Genomic DNA, 25,174 nt, shown 5'->3' with positions numbered 1-25,174 from the left:
TTATTTATCTCTTGTATATAATGGATTTATCTGGACTAATACATGATTTTCTTTTAGTCTTTCTGGGATTAGGTCTTATATTAGGGGGTCTGGGAGTAGTATTACTTGCCAGTCCCATTTATTCTGCCTTTTCATTGGAATTTGTTTTTGTTTGTATATCGTTATTCTATATTCTGGCGAATTCCCATTTTGTAGCTGCTGCGCAGCTCCTTATTTACGTAGGTACCATAAATGTTTTAATCATTTTTGCTGTGATGTTCATAAATGGTTCAGAATATTCCAAAGATTTCTGTCTTTGGACCGTGGGAGATGGAGTAACTTTCGTGGTATGTACAAGTCTTTTTGTTTCACTAATTACTCCTATTCCAGATACGTCATGGTACGGGATTATTTGGACTACAAAAGCAAACCAGATTGTAGAGCAAGATCTGATAAGTAATAGTCAACAAATTGGGATTCATTTATCAACAGATTTTTTATGGTATAAGTTTACTAGAAGAAGTTTATCATGTAAGTTAGAATAATGTAAAATTTCAATATATATAAGATTTATTTTGTAAAAACAACTATTTTCTCTTGAAGTATATACACATTGACAAAATGGTATGGTGGTTGCTTGCTACAATAGTGATGATGATGACTACATAGTTGATAACAATAATATTGAGGTGAATGAAGTAGATATTGACATGATCAGGGATATCAAGAAGAAGCAAAAGGTTAAGGAAATTGTAGGAAAAAAGGGAACAACAAAATGTTGGTGGGTTGCACCAATTCCGTACATGGCAATATTCATCACAAACCAAGAGCAGAAAACCACATCACAAACCAAGCCAGGAACAATTGGCAATACAGAGGAGGCACCATTGTTACACTTCTTTTTCTAAATATATTAGTATTTGGTAAAACAATACAAAGGAGAAACAATTATCATACATATGAACTCTAATCCTACAATATATAAGAACAAGATCCTTGGGTTCTTTCCATGAATTTCAGGTCCCAAACAACTAACTTCGCTTTCAAGTTTGTTTTTTACTTGAAAAACTAGAAACATCTCCATTGAATGTGAACTCATTGGTGGGTTAAGCATCCGATGAATCAACATTTTTTACTTTTGTAAAAGAACACCATATATTAGACATGTTAAAATAACTTAAAATGAGAAAAATATGTGCCTACTGATACAAGACGGGGATAGAATCATTGCCCTGGGTTATTATCTTTCCACGATGTTTAAAACCACAAATCTCTCATAAAAGTATACGACCACGGCTCGGGTTGAAGGGAAAAGGAAGAAAAAGGAGATAGAAATTACTATAATAGAGGCATGTAAATGACAAATATGCTCTCACATGGAAGCACTTGAGGTGACTTAACCACAAAACTAGAGGACCATCTATTTCATGAACCATTTATGTTAATCGTTGCAAACTATTGGTCTAATTGTGTAATTTTTGAAAGTCAGGGAGTAAAAATAACAATATGCTCAAACTACATACATCCATCCATCCATCCATCCATCCATAAAAAATATACTTTATAGTTTATACACGTCTAAACTAGCTTATACTTGCTTAAAAATTAATGTTCCAGCGACAAATATTTTTAATTAAATATGGTAACTATCAGAAGACCAGCTATAGTCCTAACGATTTTTTTTCTTTTTGCTTATTGATGGAAAATGATCCCAGATAATAAACTTAAAATTTCATTATCTTACATCGCTCCATGAGACAATGTGAGAACATGGGGCATGTGGCCATATGGTAGTATGGTACCCACCAACAACATCATATGGAAATTGCACTCCTACTCCACATAGTTAGAAATCATGCCGTGTGCTAGAAGCTGGTATAAAATCCTGTAAATGCTGAAGAAAAAGATAGAACGTAAAGTGCTACTTTTAGGAATAAATTATAGTGACAAATTCCGGTCACTGTAATTTTTATGATTAGGGGAAAATTATGATATGTACCTCTGTGCTTTATGAGCGAGTACTTTGCATGTCCGGTTCTTAAATTGATTGATTTGTACCCTCATGGTTTTATAACGAACAAAATTGTACCTTTTTCGTCAGTTGCCCATGTGTTGAATCGTCAAAAGAAATGCTTAAATGACCCTTTTAACCCAAGCCTTCTGTTGACCTTCAATAATACATGAACACAAATCATTATTTTCAACAAAAATATTTTTCCAAAACAATGGAGAGGCTGGGATTCGAACCCCAAACCTTCGGTTTATCAACAACAAAGCCTACCATGTGAATTAAGTTGTTTAGTATAGTTACGGAATATGAAATGGGAAAATTTCTCAAAATAGGTATTATGAAAACAAATTTCTAGGTTTAGGTGTCATTTGTAAAAATTTCCAGAAATAGATATTATAAATTAGTTGTGACGAGTAATTTGTAGAAACCAATTAGAACTTGCCACGTGTCCTTAAAGTAACCGTAACGAGCACGTTCACTAATCATTTACTCGTCACGACTAAATAAGTTCCATGCCTCGTAATCAACGTCCACGAGTAATTCATAAGTCATTTAGTCGCGACGAATAGATTATAAGGTTAAACTAGTCGCGACGAGTTAACTACTAATAAACTACTGGTGTAGAGAATGTAAACCGGGTAAACTAGTCGTCGTGACTAAATGATGTATGAATTACTCGTGGGCGTTGATTACGAGGCATGAAACTTATTTAGTCGTGACGAGTAAATGATTAGTGAACGTGCTCGTTATGGTAGTTTAAGAGCACGCGGCAAGTTTTAATTGGTTCTACAAACTACTCGTCACGACTAGTTTAGAATACCTGGGTAGTGTTTTGTATGTAGGAATGACAAGGGGAATGGAATAATTCATTACGTGGGAATGAAAAAAGTGGTGTTTGGTTACTCAATGGAATGGAATCATTCATTACACATGGAATTTCATTCAATCAAAACCATTTCTTCTCACCCCCCCCCTTCTTTTTTTTTCATTCCATTCCTCCTTCACCCTACTTTCTCAACAACACCACCACCACCTACCAACGACTTCCACCACTACCATTTTTGCCACCGCCACCTGACCGCCACCGTCGTCGTTGCCACCACCTCCTCCACCGCTGCCGCCACCACTACCACCTGCTGACTGCCACCACCGCCGCCGCCGCCCTACCATCGCCATCACTACCAATGCTACCACCTTTTGACCACCGCTACCGCCACCACCATTTTCGTCACATGAGATACCACCACCATCATCGCCATTGCAGTTTTTTTTTTGTGCAAAAAGAAAATATTTTTAGATATATGTGTTTTTATTATTTATCTTTCATTCCTACAATTTTTTTTGGATACCAAACAACATAAAGTAATTATAATTCATTTCATTCCATAGGTTAACTAAACAAGACAAATGAATAGTAATGATCCATTTCATTCACTTGTCTATTCCATTCCTTCTCTCATTCCATTCCCCCTTCATTCAATCACCTACAACCAAACATACCCTTTTTTTGGATTTTTTTTGCAAATGCTACCTAAAACTAGAAATTTGTATTCATAAATGCTTATTTTGAGAATTTTCCCATATGAAATATATATTACCATCTTTATCCCTTCATCTCCTCCAAATTTCCAATTAGAGTTTCTATTCTCACTTCCTCACACCCATTCCTTTCATCTTCTCCTAAACTTTCAATTAGGGTTTCTATTCCCAAATTTCTAATTATGGTTTCTATACCACCCTTTCTTCACACCATCTTCTTTTTATCTTCGATCTATCATTTCCCTTTCTTCCTCACATCATCTCCCCCCCCCCCTCCCAAAAGAAAAAAAAAGCCCTGAGCACCATTCATTCATCTGCAAATTCCACTTGAGCACCTCACATGTCACCCAAGCACCACCCCCACCACCCAAGCACCATCGCAACACCGATCCCCACTGCATCACCCAAGAAAACACCCATCGAACCCAAGTCAACAAACAATGAATGTTGGCAGCATAACCTTCTTGATGTAGTCGCCGGAAAAATGAACTTTGCCGAAAAGCTTTTGAATGTCACCGAAAAACGAACTGTAACATTTTGGTTTTTCCATTTTCTTGTATTTGTATTGTATACCCGACCTATTTTAAAATTTTGATTTTATTATTTTTTTATTTTATTATGATATTTGTCATTGATTTGTATTTGTTAAGTTACAACTTCGAGTTCAAACATTATTTCACGTATTTTATACTTTAACCAAAGTCTAGGGGTTAAAACTTTCAATTTCTAAACTTTATGCGAAAACTTTGCTTTGCGGAATCACATGATCAAATTTAATAAAGTTTTCATTCCTCATCTATATTATTATTATTATTATTATTATTAATTATAAATTATTCATTTCAAGTTATTAACATTATTTCGTATGTGCAAATACTTAAATCTATGTTCATTTCATAGCTTACATGTGTAATCATTAATTTGACACATTGAACCGGGTATGTCTAGATTAGTATTTTAACTTGTAACATAAATAATTATGTCTATCTTAAATTAATTTTTATTCTAAGTATTTACTAGACATCTTTTATTAAAAGAAAAATATTTTTCTCGCATATTTCAAACATAGCTTTCTCTCCAAGACTAGCCTATTTAACCCCTTCTAATCACAATTATAAATATCCCCTCATTTTCTTTTTATTTCATTTGCTCATTCATCTCTTCTTCTCTCCCTAAAACATTCCTTAAAGTAAGTTTTTAATTTATGTTCTTCATATTTTCTTTGTTCTTGATCATGCTTTATGTGTTTGTTCTTTGTTCTCTTTTGTTTTCCTTTTTGTTATAATAGTTCTAAAATCATCATATAATCATGTCTATGATCCCACCTAATTCATACATCATGGTGTGTGGGTTGCAAGATGATCTTTAATGGTCACACCTTAAAAAGCTCTTACATTCTTGAAGTTTTTATTTTGTTTAATTTATTTTGGTTATACATGAGAAAACATTGTTATTTACAATGCTCCAGATTTGACATCAGAATTGTTTGACAAAGGTTGAGCAATAACTTTGTCATAACAAGTTGGAACTGAAGAAGCGTGGATCGACTCACTGGTAGACGATCTACTTTCCTCGGGTGTGATTATGCAACTTCACCGATGGTTTCTCTTGGATCTGGGTTCTCCCACCTACAAAACGAACAACACCGTCAACTTACCCCTCAGTAAGGGACAGAGGGTCCTCTTTGGGGTAACCCTCCGGTGTGAGAATAAGTATTTGTGGGAGAAGATAATAATATGTGAGAGTAAGGAAATCTCGAGAGTATTGCTTAATAGCTGAATACTCTGTGTTTGGATGTGATTGTGTATGTTATTGGCTGTAACTGTCTGTGAGTGAATGTAATTGAATATGATTGAATGTGAAAATGAATGAATCCTATCCTTGTGGAGTTGATGCTGTATTTATAGTGCTAGGGTTTCCACTGATTGGGCTCAGCCTTGTTGGCCTCCTCCAATTGCTCTGCGCCACGTGTCCTCTGGGACACCTGGTGCTTTCTCATTGGTTGTAATCACGTGGTATCACATGTGTCATGCTGAGTTGTCCACCTTTCATTTGGCAGCTGTCAACATCAGCATATTCTTATTCCTTAAAAAGATACCTTCTGGAAGGTTGTCTGACGTGCACAATCAAGGTTGCCCTAATCCTGATTTGGATAAGGACGAGGTTGATTATGTGCCTGCGTGATATGCGCCAACCCTGAGGAGGCACGAGGTCTTCTCTTTATTCTCACGCGCAGATGTTTCCTGCGCAGATGTGATATGCACGAGCATGTGATATGCGCCGCTTGTTGATGCGCCACGCGCATATGTGATATGCGTGAGCATATGTGATGCCTGGGCATATGATGCCTGGGCATATGATGCTTGAGCATGTGTGGTGCCTGGGCATATGATGCCTGAGCATGTGTGGTGCATGGGCATATGATGCCTGAGCATGTGTGGTGCCTGGGCATATGATGCCTGAGCATGTGTGATATGCGCCATGCGCATAGGTTTTGGCTTTGTGCCTTCATAATGTCTTGATTTCAAGCCTCTTGTCTATATCTTGTGGGTTGACCCGCCTTGCTCGGTGTTGTGGGTTGACCTCTTCAAGCCCCCCTAGTCTAATGTGTGTCTTGTCTCGCGCGAGCGAGGCAAGATAGATATTAGACTTAACAGTTTGTTTTTTTAGTAGGGGTTTGTCTTTTTCTTCCTATTATTCACCGTTGCGCGAAATTCTATCCTTTTGGTTGCAAACGAATCGTCCCTGTACGTGGTTGGTTGTTGCTGACGTGGGTCAGTGATGGAGACGTGTCAGGCCTTTCGTGTGCTCGAGGTGCTACAGTTGCCTTTCGTGTCCCCTCACATGCTGTCAGGGACACGTGTCGCGCTCGCGTTGGTCCGTTCCTGCGAGTGGTGGCGCGTGAATTCTGGCAACAGCTGTATTATTTCTTTTCGTGTCCCCTCACACAGTGTGATTGACACGTGTCGCGCTTCCGTTGGCTTACACCTGCGAGTGGGGGCGCGTGGAGTCCGATCAGCACGAATTTTTCTCTCTCCTGGGCCTATAAAAGCCAGCTCTTAGAGTTTTTTATCCTTCATCTTCTTGTTTGTTATTCAGAGCTTTTCTTTCTTTGTCTTCTGATTATCTTTGTTCTGCTTCCCAAATATCTGTTATTCAGAAGCAATCTTTGTTCGTTGTCACAGTTGTATGTCTGATAGCTCAGACAACACAATCTCCCCCATCCATTGCCGTAGAAAATCGTTAGTAATGTCTACATTGAAGAAGACCGGCAAGGGGAAGAAGGCTGCTGAGGGCTTATCGGAGGAGGTAGGGAGGGCCAAGGCCGTGAAGAGGTGGAATGAAATCCCCTGCAAATTGAGGCAGGCTGATCTGGACAGCCTTATCGCCTCTCAGGGTTTTCCCCCTCTGTTTGGCTGCATGTTGCCTGGGGCCGGGCAAACGGCGGCGGACCCGCCTGCCGGCTATATATCCTTGTATAGCCATTTTTTCACCCACTGCAACCTTCGTCTCCCGATGACAAGGTTTGTGGGTGCACTGCTTCAGTTTTATGGGATTCATATATCCCAAGTCCATCCATTTGGACTTGTGCGCATGACTCACTTTGAGTTCATGTGCAAATCCCAGCGCGAGGAGCCCACCCCTCGGCGCTTTCAGTTTTTTTACAAGCCCAAGATCCAAGACTCTTGGTTCTCTTTTATTCCTCGCAGTCAGAAGGTGAAGTGCTCCACTGTTTCATTCAAGAGCCTTCATGACTGGTCTGAGAGGTTTTTCTATATAAGGGCTGGTGTGATCCCCATCCGTATGACTATGCGCGCGATTTCTTCTGCGCCTGCGGATGTGGGTGTCCTCAAGAACCCAACTGGCGCCTGGGTTAATAAGCTGACCGCTGAACCATCCCCCGCCAAGAACATTTGTGAGGAGGCGCTGGTGGGGGTTGGTATGAGCAGGAGGTGGGCGGACAGTGCGACCGAGCCCGTTATCCAAGTCGACGGGCTGCGTAAGTTTATCTCACTGCTTTACTTCTGCGCGAATTTAATTCTTTTTGCTGATATCATTTGACTTGTTTTTGTGCAGTCACCAAGGAGTATATCCACGCCGCATACGATGAGCATATGGAGGATGGCTCCGTCGCGCTCGGCGCTGGGGAGGTTGGTTTCCCGGATCGCTTTGATGACATGTTCATCCCTGTTGATCTGGGATTTGTCTTCGACAGCGATGCGCCTGGTAAGCCTTTGTACTTATGCATTTTCCTTTATAATACCAAATTTTGCTAACACTTCTGTTGCATGTATTGTAGATGCACTCGAAAACTACGAGCTGGAGCTCGCGGAAGAGGAGGAGGAGGAGGAGGCGCCCCAACTAAAGCGTAAAGCTAAGGGGGAAAACTGGCGCAGGGGCCAGTAAGAAACAGAAGAAAGATGTTGCCCCTGTTGTTCAGGATCCTCCTACTCGGGCGGGAGGATTTGGGAAAACCCAGGAGTTTACCACCAAGGTTTCCTTGTCTTCCCTGCCTCAAAAAGTGGGCAGACCTCCTGTCCACCTGAGGCATGGTGCCACTACCTCCTCCCTTCGTGCGGCGGAAACGCCCGCGACAGGTAAACTTTGCTTATCCTTTATGGTTCTATGAGCGCGATCCTTATAGGATTACTAATGAATCTTGTCTTACTCAAATGTTTGTAGAGCCGGCGACAGCGCAACAAGATGCCGAGGCTGCGCCGGAGGTCGCTTCGAAGTCCCCCGTTTTACCCTCAAAGAAGGGTAGAATGGACTTCATGGCGATGTTTGCTGCGCGAACGGAGTTGCGCCAAGGTACGTATTGCGCTCTTATTTTCTGACTTTCTTTTAGATATATTCATGAACCATTTCTTTTTGTTGATTTTTTCATAGAAGCCGTAGCTGGCGTACAAGCTTCTGGTGGCACTTCTGGCGCCTGTGCCAGCGCCGTTGGCTCTGCTCCTGCTCCTGCTCCTGCAAGCGATGAATCTCCCCTCATCGGGATTACTAAGGAGCAGGAGGCCGCTTTGTGCGCCGTCCTGGCGGCGTCGAGACCTCCCTCACCTACTCCTACGCACAGCCCTCCCTGCGAGACTGATTTTGATTCTAGGTCGCAGGAGAAGAGGCCTATTTCAGAGGAGGGTGAGGAGTTTGAAGTTGAAGACTCCGCAGGCGCCCGCGCCAGCCCTGCAGCGCCACAAGGTTTCACGGCGGAGCCTTCTCGTGGGGCTGGCGCTGACTTTTCTGCTTCATCCCCGCAGATATAGGTTAATTTTTGTTCCGCTGCGCGGACTTCCATCTTAGTGTTTTGATAACTTAGATAATTACTTTGCTTTTGCAGGAATCCGATCACATTTACCGCCCGAGATGGAATATAACTGAAGACAGCACCTTTCAGTCCATGGGTGTGTGTGCGGAATTCTGGGCTCATGATGTGCCTCCAACTGAAAGGAGGTTCCAGGAGGACCGCGCTCGCGACGACCTGCTCAACGACCATATGTTTGCTGGGTCGGCCTTCTTTGCTGCCTCCCAAGAGCTTCGCTCTGATTACGTAAAAGTACGTGATGCTCTTGCGGAAGCCAAGCAAGAGGCTAAGCTGTCTGCTTGGCATCTTTCTGATGCTCGCGAGAGAGCTGAGAAGCTCCAGGCCGAGCTCAGTGAGAACAGAGCCAGTGCCAACAGCGCCTTCATGAAGCGCGGTCATGAGCTTCAGGCTGCGCGGGAAAAGCTGCAGGCGGCGGAGGCGGACGCGGCCAAGTACTCGCGCCGAGCGCGCGAGTTGGAGCTTGAGGCGGAGGCGCGTGACCAAGCTCTTGTCCAGTCTATAACTGAAAAATCATCACTGGAGAGTGAGGTTGCGCGCCTGAAGAGGGAGCTGGCGGCCGCGCAGGCCGATAAAGATGAAGCCCTGGCGACGGCAGCGTCTAGCCAGGAAGCACTTGATGCTGCGCGGGTGGAAAAAGAAGAAATCTTGGCGGCAACAGCGTCCGACAAAGAGGAGCTAACAAAGACTAAAGAAACTGTTGAGTTATTAAACTCTCAGGTTCCTGCCCTCGAGACGTCTGTTGCTGGCCTCGCGCAGGATCGCCACTGGCTGATCTCACAGGGCATGACTCGTTGCGCTTACGCGATGAAATACTCTGGCGAGTTTCAGGCCCTGGTGATGGATTGCAACGCTGCCGCGCGCTTGGTGGGCCGAGCTGAAGGGTTCACGGATGGTTACGAATATGGCATGTTGAAGAAGAACCCATCCGAGTACCCTTATCAGAGCGACGCTGCCTGCGCGGAAATGGCCGCGATGGGGGAGAAGTATATGAATACTCCCATTCCCATCCTTGCGCAGGTATTTTAACCTTAATGAGATTACCTTGACTTATTTTCTAAGTCTTTTTGTACTCATATTTTTGCTTATGATTTGCAGATATCCGCGCTTGCTGACCAGCCCGACCTTGGCGCGCTAAAGAAATTACTTGACGAGTGCGAAGGGGCTGGCGGCGACGATGGTGCGGAGAATGCTGGCGTTGCTAGCGGCTCTGGCGTGGCCAAAGGATCCGCTCCTGACACTGTTGTGCTAGAAGACTCCATTCAAGATGAAGAACTTGACTATGGTCAGTTTGGAGATGAAGAGGAGCAGGCTGCGCCAGATGCCGAGGGCGATGATGAGGATGATGAAGAGGCTGATGTCAACGTGGAGACTTGAGAAGCCCTTCATGTTTTTTATTTTTATTTGTAGTTTGTATCTCATCTTGTAAACTTGTAAATTTCATTGCTTTTGAATGAAATGTTGTTTTTTCCCTTCTTCGCATCTTGCGCATTCCCCATTCATCTCTTTATATTGAATGTTTGCTTGTTGAATATAAGATATGCTTGCACGTTGGAATAAGAACAAGATTGTAAGAGATTTTTCCATATCTTGATTATGTTGACACGTGTCATGGCGCTTTCATTATTCCTCTTTTGCGCGACGTTATCGCGCGCTTATGGAATTATGAGTTTTTTTAGCCTTTACGCGTCAACGTGTTACTCAGCTATCCACTACAATTTCGTGCGCGACCCCAACCTGAGACCTTAACAACCATGTTTTGGCATTTGCTTTGCCTTAGTTGTGTTTAGGTGTTTTATGGTCAGGCTGCGCAGCATGCAGGATGGATGTTGTGAATTGTTTGAGCTAAGGCTCACATTATTGGGCTAAGGCCCTGACGTTTTAGAGTTAAGACTCTTTAACGCGTTTGCGCATGTATGTTTTACTTCATTTTATTTTGTTTTGATGTCAATACAATGTTGTCATATTGCTCAAAATTAATAAAGGGAAGTGTGAAACATGTATGCAAAAGATAATAGAATTGGGCTAAGGCCCTGACGTTTTAGAGTTAAGACTCGTTAACGCGTTTGAGCTTGTTGCTCGCGCATGTATGTTTTACTTCGTTTTATTTTGTTTTGATGTCAATACGATGTTGTCATATTGCTCAAAATTAATAAAGGGAAGTGTGAAACATGTATGCAAAAGGTAATAGAATCCACATTAAGAGAAGATAGCGCGTATCATTATTCATAATGGCTTAAAAGGCCTTGATTACAAACTTGATATTTTTTACATGAAACATTTTCTAAGCTGTGCTGCGTTCCATGCGCGCGGGATCTTCTTTCCATTCAAATCTTTTAAAGCATATGCACCTTTCCCCAATTCTTCTGAGATTTGATAAGGTCCCTCCCAGTTGGGGGACATTTTTCCCGGGGGTATCGCGCGGCTAGCTTCATTATTTCGAAGGACAAAATCATTTTTCTTGAAGTGGCATTCTTTCACACGCTGGTTGTAATATTTTTCCAGTTTTTTCTTGTACTTGGCTTCACTGATGATAGCTGCCTCTCTGCGCCCTTCAAGTAAGTTGAGATCCAACCTTCGTTCGCGCTCGTTATCAATCTTGCTCATCATGAGCACTCTATGGGATGGGCATCCAATTTCCGCTGGAATCATTGCCTCTGTTCCATAGGTTAGGCTGAAGGGGGATTCGCCATTGCTGGTTTTGCTTAATGTCCTGTGTGCCCACAGGACATTAGGTAGCTCTTCGACCCAAGAATGGGATTCTCCCTCCAACCTTTTCTTCAGCCCATTTAACAAGCTTTGGTTCGCGCGTTCCACTTGTCCATTCCCCTGAGGGTGATAAACTGAAGTGAAAATTTGGTTGATGCGCAATTCCTTGAGCCAGCTGGATATCTTCTTGTCAGTGAATTGCTTGCCATTGTAGCTCACAATTTCCATGGGCAAGCCAAAACGGCATATGATGTGGCTCCAAATAAACTGCTTCATCGCTTCGGCTGTGATTTTTGCTAGTGGCTTGGCTTCAACCCATTTTGTGAAATAGTCTATTGCCACTACCAAAAATTTTACTCGCCCTTGCGCTTGCGGAAGGGGACCCACAATGTCGATTGCCCATTTGTGGAAAGGCCATGCAGAGGTCACTGGAATCAAGTTGTTCTTTGGCCGCATGGTGTTTGGCGCATAGCTCTGACATGCTTTGCATTTTTGGATCTCTTTTAAAGCGTCCAAGTACATGCCTGGCCAATAGTAGCCTGCGCTCATTGCCTTGGCAACCACCATGCGCGGGACAGCATGAATTCCACAGATTCCTTCGTGTATCTCTCTTATCACATAGCTTGCTTCCTCAGCATCTAGGCATTTCATGAGCGGCCCAAGATAAGAGCGTCGATATAATGTACCATCAAGCAGTTCATAGTTCTGCGCCTTGTGTCTTATCTTCCTCGCTTGTGCGCGATCATCTGGTACCTTTCCCTCCTTCAAGAATTCCATTATTGGAGTTATCCATGATGAAGGGGTTGTATGAGTTACCAAGACAGACTTCGCTACCACCGACGGGTTGCTCATTACTTCTACCCTGACATCTTTGCCAAAGTGATCAAAACTGGTGGATGCCATCTTACTCAGCGCGTCTGCAGATTTGTTTTCACTGCGCTGAATATGAATGATTCTGAAGCAGTCAAATTGCTCGATGAGCTTTTTCGTCTGCTCTAGATATAGAGGCATGGTGTTCTCCTTGGCATCATAAAGGCCATTGACCTGTGCTGCTACCAAATATGAATCAACATGGGCCTCTAGCTTTTTAACCCCGAATTTGTGCGCGATGCGCAGGCCAGCCAGCAGGGCTTCATACTCAGCCTCATTGTTGGTGCTCTTGAAGTCCAACCTGATGGCGTAAGTATATTCATGATTCTCTGGATCCACCAGTTTTAGGCCTGCGCCGGACCCTTCGTTGTTTGAAGCTCCGTCAGTGAACAATCTCCAAACATTGTCTTCATCACTGGCTCGCGGAGGGTCTACCTCGCGCTGAGCCTCTTCAATTTTTCCTTCGGGGACCTCGGCAATGAAATCAGCCAACATTTGTCCCTTTATTGCTGGACGGGGCTTATAGGCGATCGTGTGCTCGCCTAATTCCAGCGCCCACTTTGTCAGCCTTCCCGAGAGCGCGGGGCGCCGTAAAACTTGCTGGATGTTGTAACCAGTCAGAACTTCAATGGGATGACCATTGAAATATCTATGAAGCTTGCGCGACGCGTGTGTTAGTGATAAAACTAACTTTTCCATGATGGAGTAGCGCGTCTCAGGATCTGTCAGCACCCGACTCACATAGTATATTGGCGTTTGGATTCCCTTGCGATCCACCAATAATACTGCGCCGATGGCGCGCTCTCCTGCTGATAGGTACAATGTCAAAGTTTCACCATGAAGTGGAGCTGTGAGCGCGGGCAGATTTATCAAACATTCTTTAATCTCACTGAAAGCTTGTTCGGCCTCAGGAGTCCATTTGAACTGGCTTTTCTTTAAGCAGTTTCTCAATGTATTGACAAATGGGGTAGATTTGCTTGCATGGTTCGCTAGGAACCTGTTGATTGACACCAATCTACCATTCAGCTTCTGAACTTCTTTCATGGTGGATGGCGAGGGCATGTCAATGATGGCCTCCACCTTCTCAGGGTTCACCTTGAAACCATCCTTGGTGACCATTACACCTAGAAATTTTCCCTCTAATACGCCGAAAGTGCATTTGCTCGGATTGAGCTTCATGTTAACTTCCTTTAGGCGCCCAAGGGTTTCTTCGATGTCTTTGAGCATTTGCTTTTCCTCCCTGCTCTTGATCACCAGATCATCCACATAGACTTCTAGGTTTCTTCCGATTTGCTCGCTGAAAACGGCATCCATAAGTCTTTGGTAGGTGGCGCCCGCATTCTTCAAACCAAAGGGCATTTTTGTGTAGCAAAAAACACCCTTGTCGGTTCTGAAGGCGGTCTTGTCCTCATCTTGTGGTGCCATTTGAATCTGGTGATAGCCTTTGTAGGCATCCAGGAAACATTTTAGCTTGAATGGCGCCACGGAGTCCACCTTTGCGTCGATGTTTGGGAGGGGGTAACAATCCTTTGGGCACGCTTTGTTGAGGTCCTTGAAGTCAATGCACATCCTCCACGACCCGTTACTTTTCTTTACCATCACAGGATTGGCTACCCACGTCTGGTATCGTATCGGGCGGATGATGTTTGCGCGCAGTAGATCCTCAACCTGCTCATTCATGGCCCTCGCCTTTTCATCCCCCATGACTCTCTTCTTTTGAGCAATTGGCTCTACAGACTTGAAGGTGTTGAGAGAATGTTGTGCCAGGTCTCGCGGAACCCCAGTCATATCAGAGTGTTGCCACGCGAATACCGACATATATGCTGTGAGCAACCTTTTCATTCTCAACCTCGTGTCGTCTGATATCGTTGCGCCAATTGTGATCTTCTGCTCCGGGAATTTTGGGTTGAGAATCCATTCCTCTGGCGCGTTGTCTGCCATTGGAAGTTTCATTCTCCCCTCCCGCGGAGTACTTGTCACTGCGCACAAATGATCCCGGTATACAAAAGTTACATCTGTTGGTGTTGGGAACCCCAACGCGCCGTGCGCTGGCGACGGTATGTCGTTGAATTGAGCAATCGTTCCCCTACCCAAGATCATATTGTGGCAAGAAGTGGTGGGCAAGACCAAGAAGTTAACAACTTCGGCTCGCTTGTGTTTCTCATCCCCCATAGTTAGCTCAAATTGTATTTGACCTAGGGGATGAATGATTTCATTTGAAACACCAGAGATTGGTGCATTCACAATTTCAAGCCTTGCTTGGTCTGCCGGATCCAGTTTCCTGAAACATTGCTCATACATGATGTCTGACTCGCTGCCAGTGTCCACCAGGACTTTTGACACTTCGTAATGAGCAATGTGTGTAGTGATGACCAGAGGACTGCTAATTGAAGGGCCTCCCCTGATTCTTGGGAAGATTACTTGTTGCTGGCGCCAATCTCCTTGGATTTGCGCGCTTCTTTTTCTTGATGTTTGCCCTTGCCTTCCTCCCTCGGCTACACAGATTCTTTTGTACTTTTTGCTGGCTGAGGCTTCTGATTGTTCATTTTCTGGTCTTGAGTTCTTCACCAGGTGAGCCAGCTTGCCTGATTTCACATCTTTCTCAATTGCATCCTTCAAGTGGTGGCATGCATCAGTGTTGTGTCCTGTGGACTTGTGAAACTCACAGTACTTGCCACTGTCTGATGGTCCCTTGTAGTGTAGTGGTTTGGGGCTCTTGAATTGGACATTCTCAGTGCTTAACACCTGTGAAGGCGTTTTAGTGAGGGGAGTCCATATTCTTGGCAGAGGTCTGTTAGGATCTCTGCCGCCCTCCCTCTTGTCACCCTCCCCGCGATTACGCACATCTTTTTGGGGCTGGGGTGAGCTTGGTTGCGCCTGCTTTTCTGCGGAAGAAAAACTGGTTGGTTGCAACCTGGACCATACAGAGTTCTGTTTGCCCCTTTTTTCTTTGCTGCGCGGTGACTCAGCTTGATGCGCTCTTTCTCTTGCCCTATCTTGGGCAATTTGTTTTTCATTTCTCGCGAAAACTCGCGATGCTTCCATTAACTTGGCCCACGTGGTGGGCATGCCATCTCAACTTACGAGAGCTCGGCGGAGTTGATCACTGCGCGCGCCTTGTATAAAGGCCACGCGCAGGAGTTGCTCAGTTATACCTCCGATTGCCAGAGACTCCTGATTGAACCGAGTGATGTAGTCTTCAATCGTTTCATCATTCCTGCGTACGCAGTGCATGATGTCATCAGGGTCGCGCGTGTGTCTGCGCTGCTGTACGAAGTGGGCTTGGAACTTTTCCAATAGTTCCTCGAACCCATCAATTTGCCCAGTCGGCAAGCTCTCGAACCAGACACGCGCCGCGCCCGTGAGGCAGCGAGCAAACATGTGACACCATGTTGGCATCGTCCAGCTCTCTAGGTTTCCCGTGTTGTAAAAACCTTGCAAGAAATCGTCTGGATCTGTTGTGCCGTCATATTTGCCCAGACCACTTGGCATCTTGGTTTTGTGCTGGATGGGAGCCTTCGCGATGCGCTCAGTGAACTTTGAATGTTTCACCAAGATGGCTGGTCTATACGGTGTGGTTACGTCCACTTGCCCTCTAACTGGTGGGCTGTACGGCATGTGCAGATCCAGATCGGCTCTGGCTCCAGGCGCCATGTTCACAGGCGCGCGGAGCTGTGAGCCTCCTGCATGAGTATCTCGCGTCTTCCTCATGCTATGCACTTCTTCATCACTGAACTCAGTGTGTGCAGTGTGAACAGAATGTCCTTCTTCCGGCGCGCGCGGCCTTTTTGTTCCATGAACAGTTTGCTTATCCAACGCTTGCCGTTGTGTTAAGTCGGCTAGCTTTTTCTGCTTGACCATCTCATTGTACTTGTCCATTAAACGCCGCTGCTCGTTTATGAGCCATTCTTTAGGATCATTTGTTTCATCTTCTGGACCCATTGGTCCTTTTTGTTTCGCGCCGGCAAGATTTTGTAACGTGAGATCGTCTGGAGGAGTTTCAGTCTGGCCGTGAGGAGTTGTGATGAAGGGACGGTTACTGGTGGTGCGCGTAGAATCACGCGGCGCCCTCAGAAACTGCTGTCCCTCATTAACATCCTCACGTTCAATATCCTCCAGAACTTGATCAACGTTATGAACGCCAGAAACCATGGTGATTTTTTTTATGTATAGATCTGATGAGATCTGATTGCCGTTGTCCCACGGATGGCGCCAATGAAGAAGCGTGGATCGACTCACTGGTAGACGATCTACTTTCCTCGGGTGTGATTATGCAACTTCACCGATGGTTTCTCTTGGATCTGGGTTCTCCCACCTACAAAACGAACAACACCGTCAACTTACCCCTCAGTAAGGGACAGAGGGTCCTCTTTGGGGTAACCCTCCGGTGTGAGAATAAGTATTTGTGGGAGAAGATAATAATATGTGAGAGTAAGGAAATCTCGAGAGTATTGCTTAATAGCTGAATACTCTGTGTTTGGATGTGATTGTGTATGTTACTGGCTGTAACTGTCTGTGAGTGAATGTAATTGAATATGATTGAATGTGAAAATGAATGAATCCTATCCTTGTGGAGTTGATGCTGTATTTATAGTGCTAGGGTTTCCACTGATTGGGCTCAGCCTTGTTGGCCTCCTCCAATTGCTCTGCGCCACGTGTCCTCTGGGACACCTGGTGCTTTCTCATTGGTTGTAATCACGTGGTATCACATGTGTCATGCTGAGTTGTCCACCTTTCATTTGGCAGCTGTCAACATCAGCATATTCTTATTCCTTAAAAAGATACCTTCTGGAAGGTTGTCTGACGTGCACAATCAAGGTTGCCCTAATCCTGATTTGGATAAGGACGAGGTTGATTATGTGCCTGCGTGATATGCGCCAACCCTGAGGAGGCACGAGGTCTTCTCTTTATTCTCACGCGCAGATGTTTCCTGCGCAGATGTGATATGCACGAGCATGTGATATGCGCCGCGCGTTGATGCGCCACGCGCATATGTGATATGCGTGAGCATATGTGATGCCTGGGCATATGATGCCTGGGCATATGATGCCTGGGCATATGATGCGGCATATGATGCCTGGGCATATGATGCCTGAGCATGTGTGGTGCCTGGGCATATGATGCCTGAGCATGTGTGGTGCCTGGGCATATGATGCCTGAGCATGTGTGATATGCGCCATGCGCATAGGTTTTGGCTTTGTGCCTTCATAATGTCTTGATTTCAAGCCTCTTGTCTATATCTTGTGGGTTGACCCGCCTTGCTCGGTGTTGAGGCGGGTATATACCTCTTCAGGAACGATGCAAGCGAAAGCCTATCATTAACTTTATTGAGTTACGATTCTAATATATATGACTACACAGAAAAGTGCGGGCATTTATGTCAATATAAACATATATATATATATATATATATATATATATAATGAAATCAGATCTATCTTTTTTTTTATTAAATCAATTTATATACACTTTTTGAGTATAAGGGATGAATATGGTAAAAGTCAATGAACGATATTTATAAGGCTAAGATGTTAAAAACAATAAGAAATTATGAATGAATAACAATTTTATTCTCATATATTCAATCAACATCCATGGATCCTTGGAGTTTTATCTATCTCTTTCGAAACTATAATACAAAATTATGTTTTACTAACGCTAATTCTATATATGATGTTTTTTATGCCATCTATAATGAAAAACATTATCATCTTTTGTTAAAATTCGTCATTCCATTAAAAAATATAATTACAACTTATGAAATCACTAGGTGCATTTTCGTGATTATGAAGAATTGCGTGAGAATAAATCTCTTATACGTATGAATATTCCATTAAAAAGTATAATTTAAACTTATAAAATCATTTAATTTGATAAAATATATTTAATTTAATAATTTAACTCTTGTATTTCTTTTAAGCATCTCGTGCTATTCAATCAGGTAATTTAATTTTTTTTAAATAGGTAGAGCAATAATAATTCGGTAGGGGCACCGACGACCCAAATTCTGAGGGTCCGGCCCACATTCTGAAGTCTAAATCCAAATAATGAAGTCCGAATTCCAATTAAGTGATTATTCGCACCCGATCATCACTCAATTCCAGATTTCCAGGTACGTACATCCTCCGTTTTTCAATCATTTGTTAATTTTACGCTTCATGTTGCTACTTGTTATAATTAATTAATTAGGTTTTCTTATATGCCGTGATCTCCAAAATGAATGACACTCGTGTTTCCCAATATTTAGGAAAACTCGTTTAGTTATCGAGCCCGAGCCGAGCTTTATGTATTTTATAAGTTTTACCACTTTAATGTATTAATAATAATTTCACATTGCACATATAAGCTCAAGCCGAGCTTTGGCTCTTAAAACCACACAGCTTAGGCTCGTTTAAGGCTTTTATTTTTCTCAAAATAATTAAAAACTTATAAAAATTAATTAATAGTCGAGCTTAAGTTTGAAAAAGTGTCTCACGACGAGTTGAGCTCTCGTAATTTAAAATGAGCCGAACCTTGAGCCTAGTGGAGCTCGGCTCGGCTTGGCTCGGCTACACGGGACCAAAATTGTTTGTTTGTACTGCCTGAAGATCACACTGAAGATGCTAGTAATGTGTACTTAAAAAGTGAAGAGTTGTTTAATATCGTAGAAAAGTAGACAAGTATTAAGCTATACACGAGTGCTACTTTTTAATATCTGTAAAGTTTTAAGACTTGAAGCTCTAAAATTCGAAGCAATTTTGATATGCAACAGTTACTATACTAAGGAAATATGGCAACTATTAGAAACCTAAAAATCAAAACCGCGTCGTGCAAACGCATTGTGAAAGAGCTACACTCTTATGAGAAAGAGGTTGGGTGGGAAGCTTCCAAGACGGCTGGCATGAAGGAGAAGGGTGCTGATCCTTATGATCTTAAGCAGTAGGTATAATTAACTCAAAATAGGTGTTTAAAATATGCTTTATTTGATTAATAATGAGTGCTTTTTTTTTCGATTTATTTGAACAGGAAAATGTGTTGGCTGAATCAAGGATGATGATTCCTGATTGTCGCAAACGCCTCGAGTCCTCACTAGCTGACCTAAAAGGGATACTGGTATTCTTCTATTTTTTTTTTACTATCAACTCATTTGTAGTTAAGTGGATTAAATTTGTCACTTCTATTGTTAATGCAAATAGTTAGAATAATATGTGATTGGCTTACAATGACGTGCGTTTCAGGCTGAGCTGGAAGAAGCGAATCAAAAGGAAGGACCTGAAGTGACTGAAGCGGAAAGTACTGTTGCTGTGGTTGAGAAGTTATTTGAGACGTCAGAATCTTAGTATGTTGGCTTATAAGTTATAACCACCAGCAGGGCAAATTGCCTCGTTTGCGTTCTGGAATGCTCTTTTGGCGGGTATTTGTGTTCTTGTTCCCGACATCTTTGTTTGTCTACTGTCGAGAAATTCTGACGTTTGAAAGTATTGACATGATTTTACATCTTAAATAACTTTGCTGTTACATGCATAATGTAATCGCTGTTAAAAATCTAGGTATTAACTGGCAAGTGGCTTATCTGATAACTGTCTAGTGGCAACTGACCCGATTTCTTATATTTAGGAATTACATGATCAAATAAAGTAATGTTTAAAAATATTTAGTGTGTGGTATTATGCTCTGTATTACTACTTTATGATACCTGCAATCTGTAATGTATGCAATAGAAATGTGAGGTATATAATGCGTGACAAGTTGACAACTAGCATCGACCCCGTATATACTAATCCTTTGTCCAAAATGAAAGCGCTTAAGCCTTAATGTCTCTACTTGTGTTGCAACAAAATGTTGCAAGTAAATTGACTGTTGCTCGAAGTAAACTTCATGCGACAAAACTAGAAACGAAACCAAGTATACATTTTAGTTTGAAGGTTTAAGATTGTTGATGTCAAATCCAAATTGTAAAATTTAAGACACGAGAGTTGGTATCTTTAAGACATGATAGTAATTGCAATCTGGTTTTATTATATATAGAAAGTATAGAAACAGACGTTTTGTACAGTCAACGCAAGTAAGTTCTGTTAAAAGCAGACGGGATTTATGTATAAACATTATTGTGATTTATATAAACTGAGCCGTTAAACCTGGTTTTTCAAACCATGAATTGTGAACCAAAGCATATAAACCAGCCTAGTTCCAATTAAGAAATTCTGATATCAACAAAGTCACTTATATTATATATAAAGATGAAATATATCTGACTGGGAAGTTATTTTGTGTGCATACTTACATAATAAAACTAGAAGATTTAAGAAATTGCAAAAAAAAAAAAAAGGGTCTCAAGAGAAGGTTGTTGATTCCTTGGATGATGGAAATTATTTACAGTTTTGGCGCCTCTACGATAGTAGTTCAGAGCATTTCCCACACAGTTCCTTATATGTCTAGCCTGTCAATTCAACAAACCACAAATTATATCACCTTTAAGATCCAGAACACAGATCTAAAAATGAATTCATCAATCCTAACTTGTAATAACATAAAAAAGTTGCAAAAGTTCATTATAAGAAGATAAAGTTTAATACACACAATATTAACAAGTGTTAGGTAGAAGTATGCATACCTATGATTGAAATATTCAATGAAGTTTCAGGAGTCAAGAGCATCAGGTAACTTTAAACTCTATTGGTGACAGAGGAGGTGAAATCATGCTCGTAGCAGGCCCCCTTTTGTATGTCACCAAAGGAGCTGAAAACCCGACTTTAGGTTTCTTGATGTCCATTTTTGCAGGCGGCCTCGGGAGTTCATGAAGTTCACTAATTACAGGCAACGACACCATACTGGCACTTAACGGGTATGCTTCTGAAGATGACAGTGGTTGAGTCAAACTAGTCTGCAAAACCGAACCAGATGTGGGCAGATGGCGTGCTGTGGATCCAATAGGACCACTTGCGTATAATGGGGTCTTGTTTGACTGTGAGTTCCCAGTCAACGGTCCAGAATAAGCATATCTTTTAATTTTCTGTGCACTGGATGTCGAATGTGGATCAGTTTGAGGTGAGGTGTGTGCTGTTTGAGGAGCTGGTAGTGGCGTCGGTTTTCCTGAAATCTTTTCCAATGGCATTGAATGATATACACGAGTTGGTGGTTTTGGTTTAAGTCCTTGACTTTGACTTTCAGTTCCTGAAGTAACTGACTTTTTTTCGAGTGGTGTCGGGAGAACATAAGTGTTCAGTCTTCGAGTAGATGACTGCCGCATCTGTCTGTACCTTTCAGAGGGGTCATAATTACTCTCCATGGAAAGTGGAGCCGATTTGCTTCCTTTGTTAAGATCAATAGTCGAGTTACATAAAGACTTTCTGTGCATATTTACCTGAAAGTTCAAAGGTATGCACGTTTTGTAGCAAAATTTAACCCCAAAATAATTGAATAAAAGAAAACATGTTACTTCCTTTACCATTGCCGATTTGACAGGAACTTGTGGAAATGTAATGTCTTCATTATCCAACTGCAGAAAAGAAATAACAGAAAGTAAGAGTTAGGGCTATAACGTATAAACTATAAAGCTTTTTGGTTGTAGCAGAAATAAAATTCTTGCCTCTGCTGAGTTTTCTGAGACGGAAACTTCGATTTTCTTGACATTAATGTGTAGGTCAATGGTCAATTCACTATCTTCAAATGTGTCATTGTTAAAGTCACTATCATCATCTTCATCTTCATCGTCAGAAAGAGATACAGAATCTCTATCGTCATCGTCATCTTCAAGCCCACTAAAATTGTAGTCAATATGCTGCTGTTCAGTGGTTGATTTAACATGTGGTTCGATCGCTTCCAGTGATTTGAGAGCCTTTCTAAAAAAATTTATCTGTTTTCCAACATGTTAGATTTCTCACCAATAGAAGAGTTTATGAATTATAAGTTATAACATATTAACATTAATTAATAAATATTAAAGACAAATACCTGAGCAGCATAGTGCCGAGCTGCTTGAGTTAGAAGACTACGAGATTGGGCTTTTTTCAAAGATTTCATTCGAAAAAGATTAAAAGATCAGAAAAAATACCCAAAAATAACAATGAAAGCGTCCATTGTCTAATGGATAGGACAGAGGTCTTCTAAACCTTTAGTATAGGTTCAAATCCTATGCTAGCAAATACCACTATTTTTGGTTTTGGCTCTTCCAAATCATTCCCGCAGGAGATCCGGACCCTTTTTTTTTCTGATCCTTCGATAAAAAGATTCATTCTCTTCATAAAAAATAAATAAATAAAGTAGCATCCTCATCAAATTCATCAGAAGCTGTTTGCAGTTGACGAGAAGAAACATGTTCTGATTTACTGCTTTTCATCTTTCCTTTTTCATACTGTATTTTCATTTCTTCATATATCGCCCTATAGATAGAAATACAAGTTAATTGTGTATATATAATTATATTAAATGATCAATGAATTGGAAAAGCGAAATGATCATGCAGTACCTTTTTTCATCGCATTGTTTTTTCATGTCCTGCAGAAGGTGGGACAGAGTATGAAATATGCATAAATATACTGATGAATGTATGCAACCATTTATGAGATGAGAAATTACAGACCTCAACTGTATGCAATTCATTAAGAAGAGATTGTGAAGGAACTGTGATTGTCTGAGAGATATGTGATCGCTGAAAAGGTAATTCGAGATGGTTATAAACTTACAATATATATATATATATATATAAAAGCAAAATGCTTCACATGTATATGATAACAAGTTTAGAACCTACATATTTATCAATGAACTTCTGGATTTGAAATTGCACCTTTCCAGCATTAGCAACACTCTACCTGCAAATTGAGTGTGTGCGTAACAAAATATGAGGGCATGAAGAAAGCTAAAACAAGATAAGGCTGAACACTTTATAAGGTTATACTCACCACTGTCTTCATCATCACTTAGTGCAGTTTTCTCAAGAAGACAACTACCCATTTCCTGTAAAGAGTCTGAGAATTCTGGAATTCATGGCCAAAGTTAACAAGATGTATGAAGAATAAAGACAATGACACTAATTTGGGAGAAGCTGAGGTGATATGTTAGAAACTGGAAATCTAAGAGAGTGAAATTAAGATAAACAGCCAGATTCGAGATAGGCTAAATCTACAATTACAAAGGTAAAAACCTAGTTTGATAAAAACATCAACATTTCAAAACAAATGAGCATCCAGGTATTAGTACTAACACAAGTGGTTAACAAAAGTAGAAAACTGTTCCCGCTACTTCTCTTTTGCAATGGACAACCCTTAACCGGGTTCGTATCATGGTATGCCTAATGTCATACTTCTAAGAACCAGATAAGAGTTAAGTTTTTTCTAAATGGCAGATTGAAATATCAATACAAAAACTTTAAACCAGTAGCACCATATTGAAGTTTTCAATCTCCCTGTTATCTTTAAGATTCAGTTGATTATTTTGAGAGAGAACAAAGTAAAAGTTAAAATCAAGAAAACACCACACCCTATCGGATCAGGTGTACTGTTTGTACTGTTCTTAGGTGGCCAATCTTCATTAGATTACAACAATTGATATGGAATCAAATAAAAATGCACATAAGAACATCAACCTTCAAAGAAATAGTTTCAATAACTCTAATTATTAAAGGAGGATCACTTAGATACCATAAGCAGTGTTTGTGGTGCTTGCAGCAGCAGTAAGTAAAATGTCATAGCAATCTCTCATGTCTTGCATATCCTGCAAAATTCAACAAAATTCACAAAATTAAATACCACAACAAACAAAATCATGTAACAAACCCTCTCCAATCAACTTTCCATACACAGATTTAGGCATGAGCAATTTTGTGGCGAGTGCTAGTATCGTACCAGTATTCGTTTTTTTATGTTTTTAGTATCAGTACCATTCGGTTTCAGCATTGTCAGTATTCTCAATGACACCGGTAGGTACCATTACCAAACCGATAAAATAGCCATGGTATTTGGTTTATAGTACCACTACTTTTCGGTACCTTGTGGTGAGTCCTGGGATCGTACCCGTATTCATTTCATATGTTTTCAATATCGGTACCATTTTTCAACGGTGCCGGGTAACAGTACCGGTACCAAACCGACAAAATAGGTATGGTATTCGGTATATATCGTCACTCAGTTTTCAGTATCCGCACCGGTACAGTACTGATCTCATCCCAAAATCCACCAATCATTTGCATATAAAATTTTAAATTAAACCTAACAGCTAATAAAATCACCTTCCATCACAAAAAAACACAAATCCGATTCAAATTTCGATCGCATACACAAACATAACAATGAATTATACAAGTAGAGATTCGAAGGAAATGAAAACCTGAGAAGCTTGAGAGAGCTCGTCTAATTGAGCGGAAGAACGTTGAATACGGTGACGCTTATCGTGCCTGTGTAGCCCTAATCCACGTACTTTTCTGAAAGGACTCTTCATAATCGATTGATTGATTGATTTAACGAATTGAATAATAATAATAATAATAATATGCAGTAGAATTATGAATTGAATTGAATTGAAGGATGGATGGATTTAACGGAGTCAATGAATGGTATTGGGTGGGTTTACTCGTCTCGTCGTCTATTTTGGAAGGGAGAAGAAGAAGAAGAAGAAGAAGAAGAAGAAGAAGAAGACCAACACTGGTTTCTGTTGTCACATCAATCAATATGCTTATATAATTCTTGTTAAAAAATAGTAAGGGAATAAAATAAATATATCTCCTTAAAATATATATATTTCTCTTGTCACGAAAAGATAGTCTCCGT

The 25,174-nt window shown here is 41.5% G+C and overlaps 1 protein-coding gene and 1 pseudogene across 2 annotated transcripts; one reads left to right on the top strand and one right to left on the bottom strand.

Annotated features, from left to right (window-relative positions):
- The first annotated feature begins 19,179 nt into the window (after nucleotides 1-19,179).
- On the top strand, nucleotides 19,180-19,933 carry LOC143632082 (tubulin-folding cofactor A-like). The gene is made up of 3 exons (XM_077100669.1): nucleotides 19,180-19,346; nucleotides 19,430-19,520; nucleotides 19,646-19,933. Exons 1-3 carry the CDS (start codon nucleotides 19,198-19,200, stop codon nucleotides 19,745-19,747), a joined length of 342 nt encoding a protein of 113 aa, XP_076956784.1. The 5' UTR covers nucleotides 19,180-19,197; the 3' UTR covers nucleotides 19,748-19,933.
- Nucleotides 19,934-21,055: 1,122 nt separating this feature from the next.
- Nucleotides 21,056-24,868, bottom strand: LOC143632081 (uncharacterized protein At2g33490-like; annotated as a pseudogene). Its single transcript, XR_013153480.1, has 11 exons — nucleotides 24,735-24,868; nucleotides 24,050-24,122; nucleotides 23,312-23,386; nucleotides 23,161-23,221; nucleotides 22,990-23,058; nucleotides 22,876-22,904; nucleotides 22,662-22,789; nucleotides 22,362-22,438; nucleotides 21,997-22,263; nucleotides 21,856-21,906; nucleotides 21,056-21,771 (listed from the first exon to the last, which is right to left on the bottom strand). The product of XR_013153480.1 is annotated as an uncharacterized protein At2g33490-like (transcript).
- Between the last annotated feature and the right edge of the window lie 306 nt (nucleotides 24,869-25,174).

The sequence above is a fragment of the Bidens hawaiensis genome, unplaced genomic scaffold, assembly GCF_021521415.1.
Source record: "Bidens hawaiensis isolate Kalapana, Puna unplaced genomic scaffold, B.hawaiensis_p1.1 tig00006365_1, whole genome shotgun sequence".
NCBI classification, from domain to species: Eukaryota; Viridiplantae; Streptophyta; class Magnoliopsida; order Asterales; family Asteraceae; genus Bidens; species Bidens hawaiensis.
Note: the sequence above shows the minus strand (reverse complement) of the source record. Positions and strands in the feature narration are given on the sequence as shown.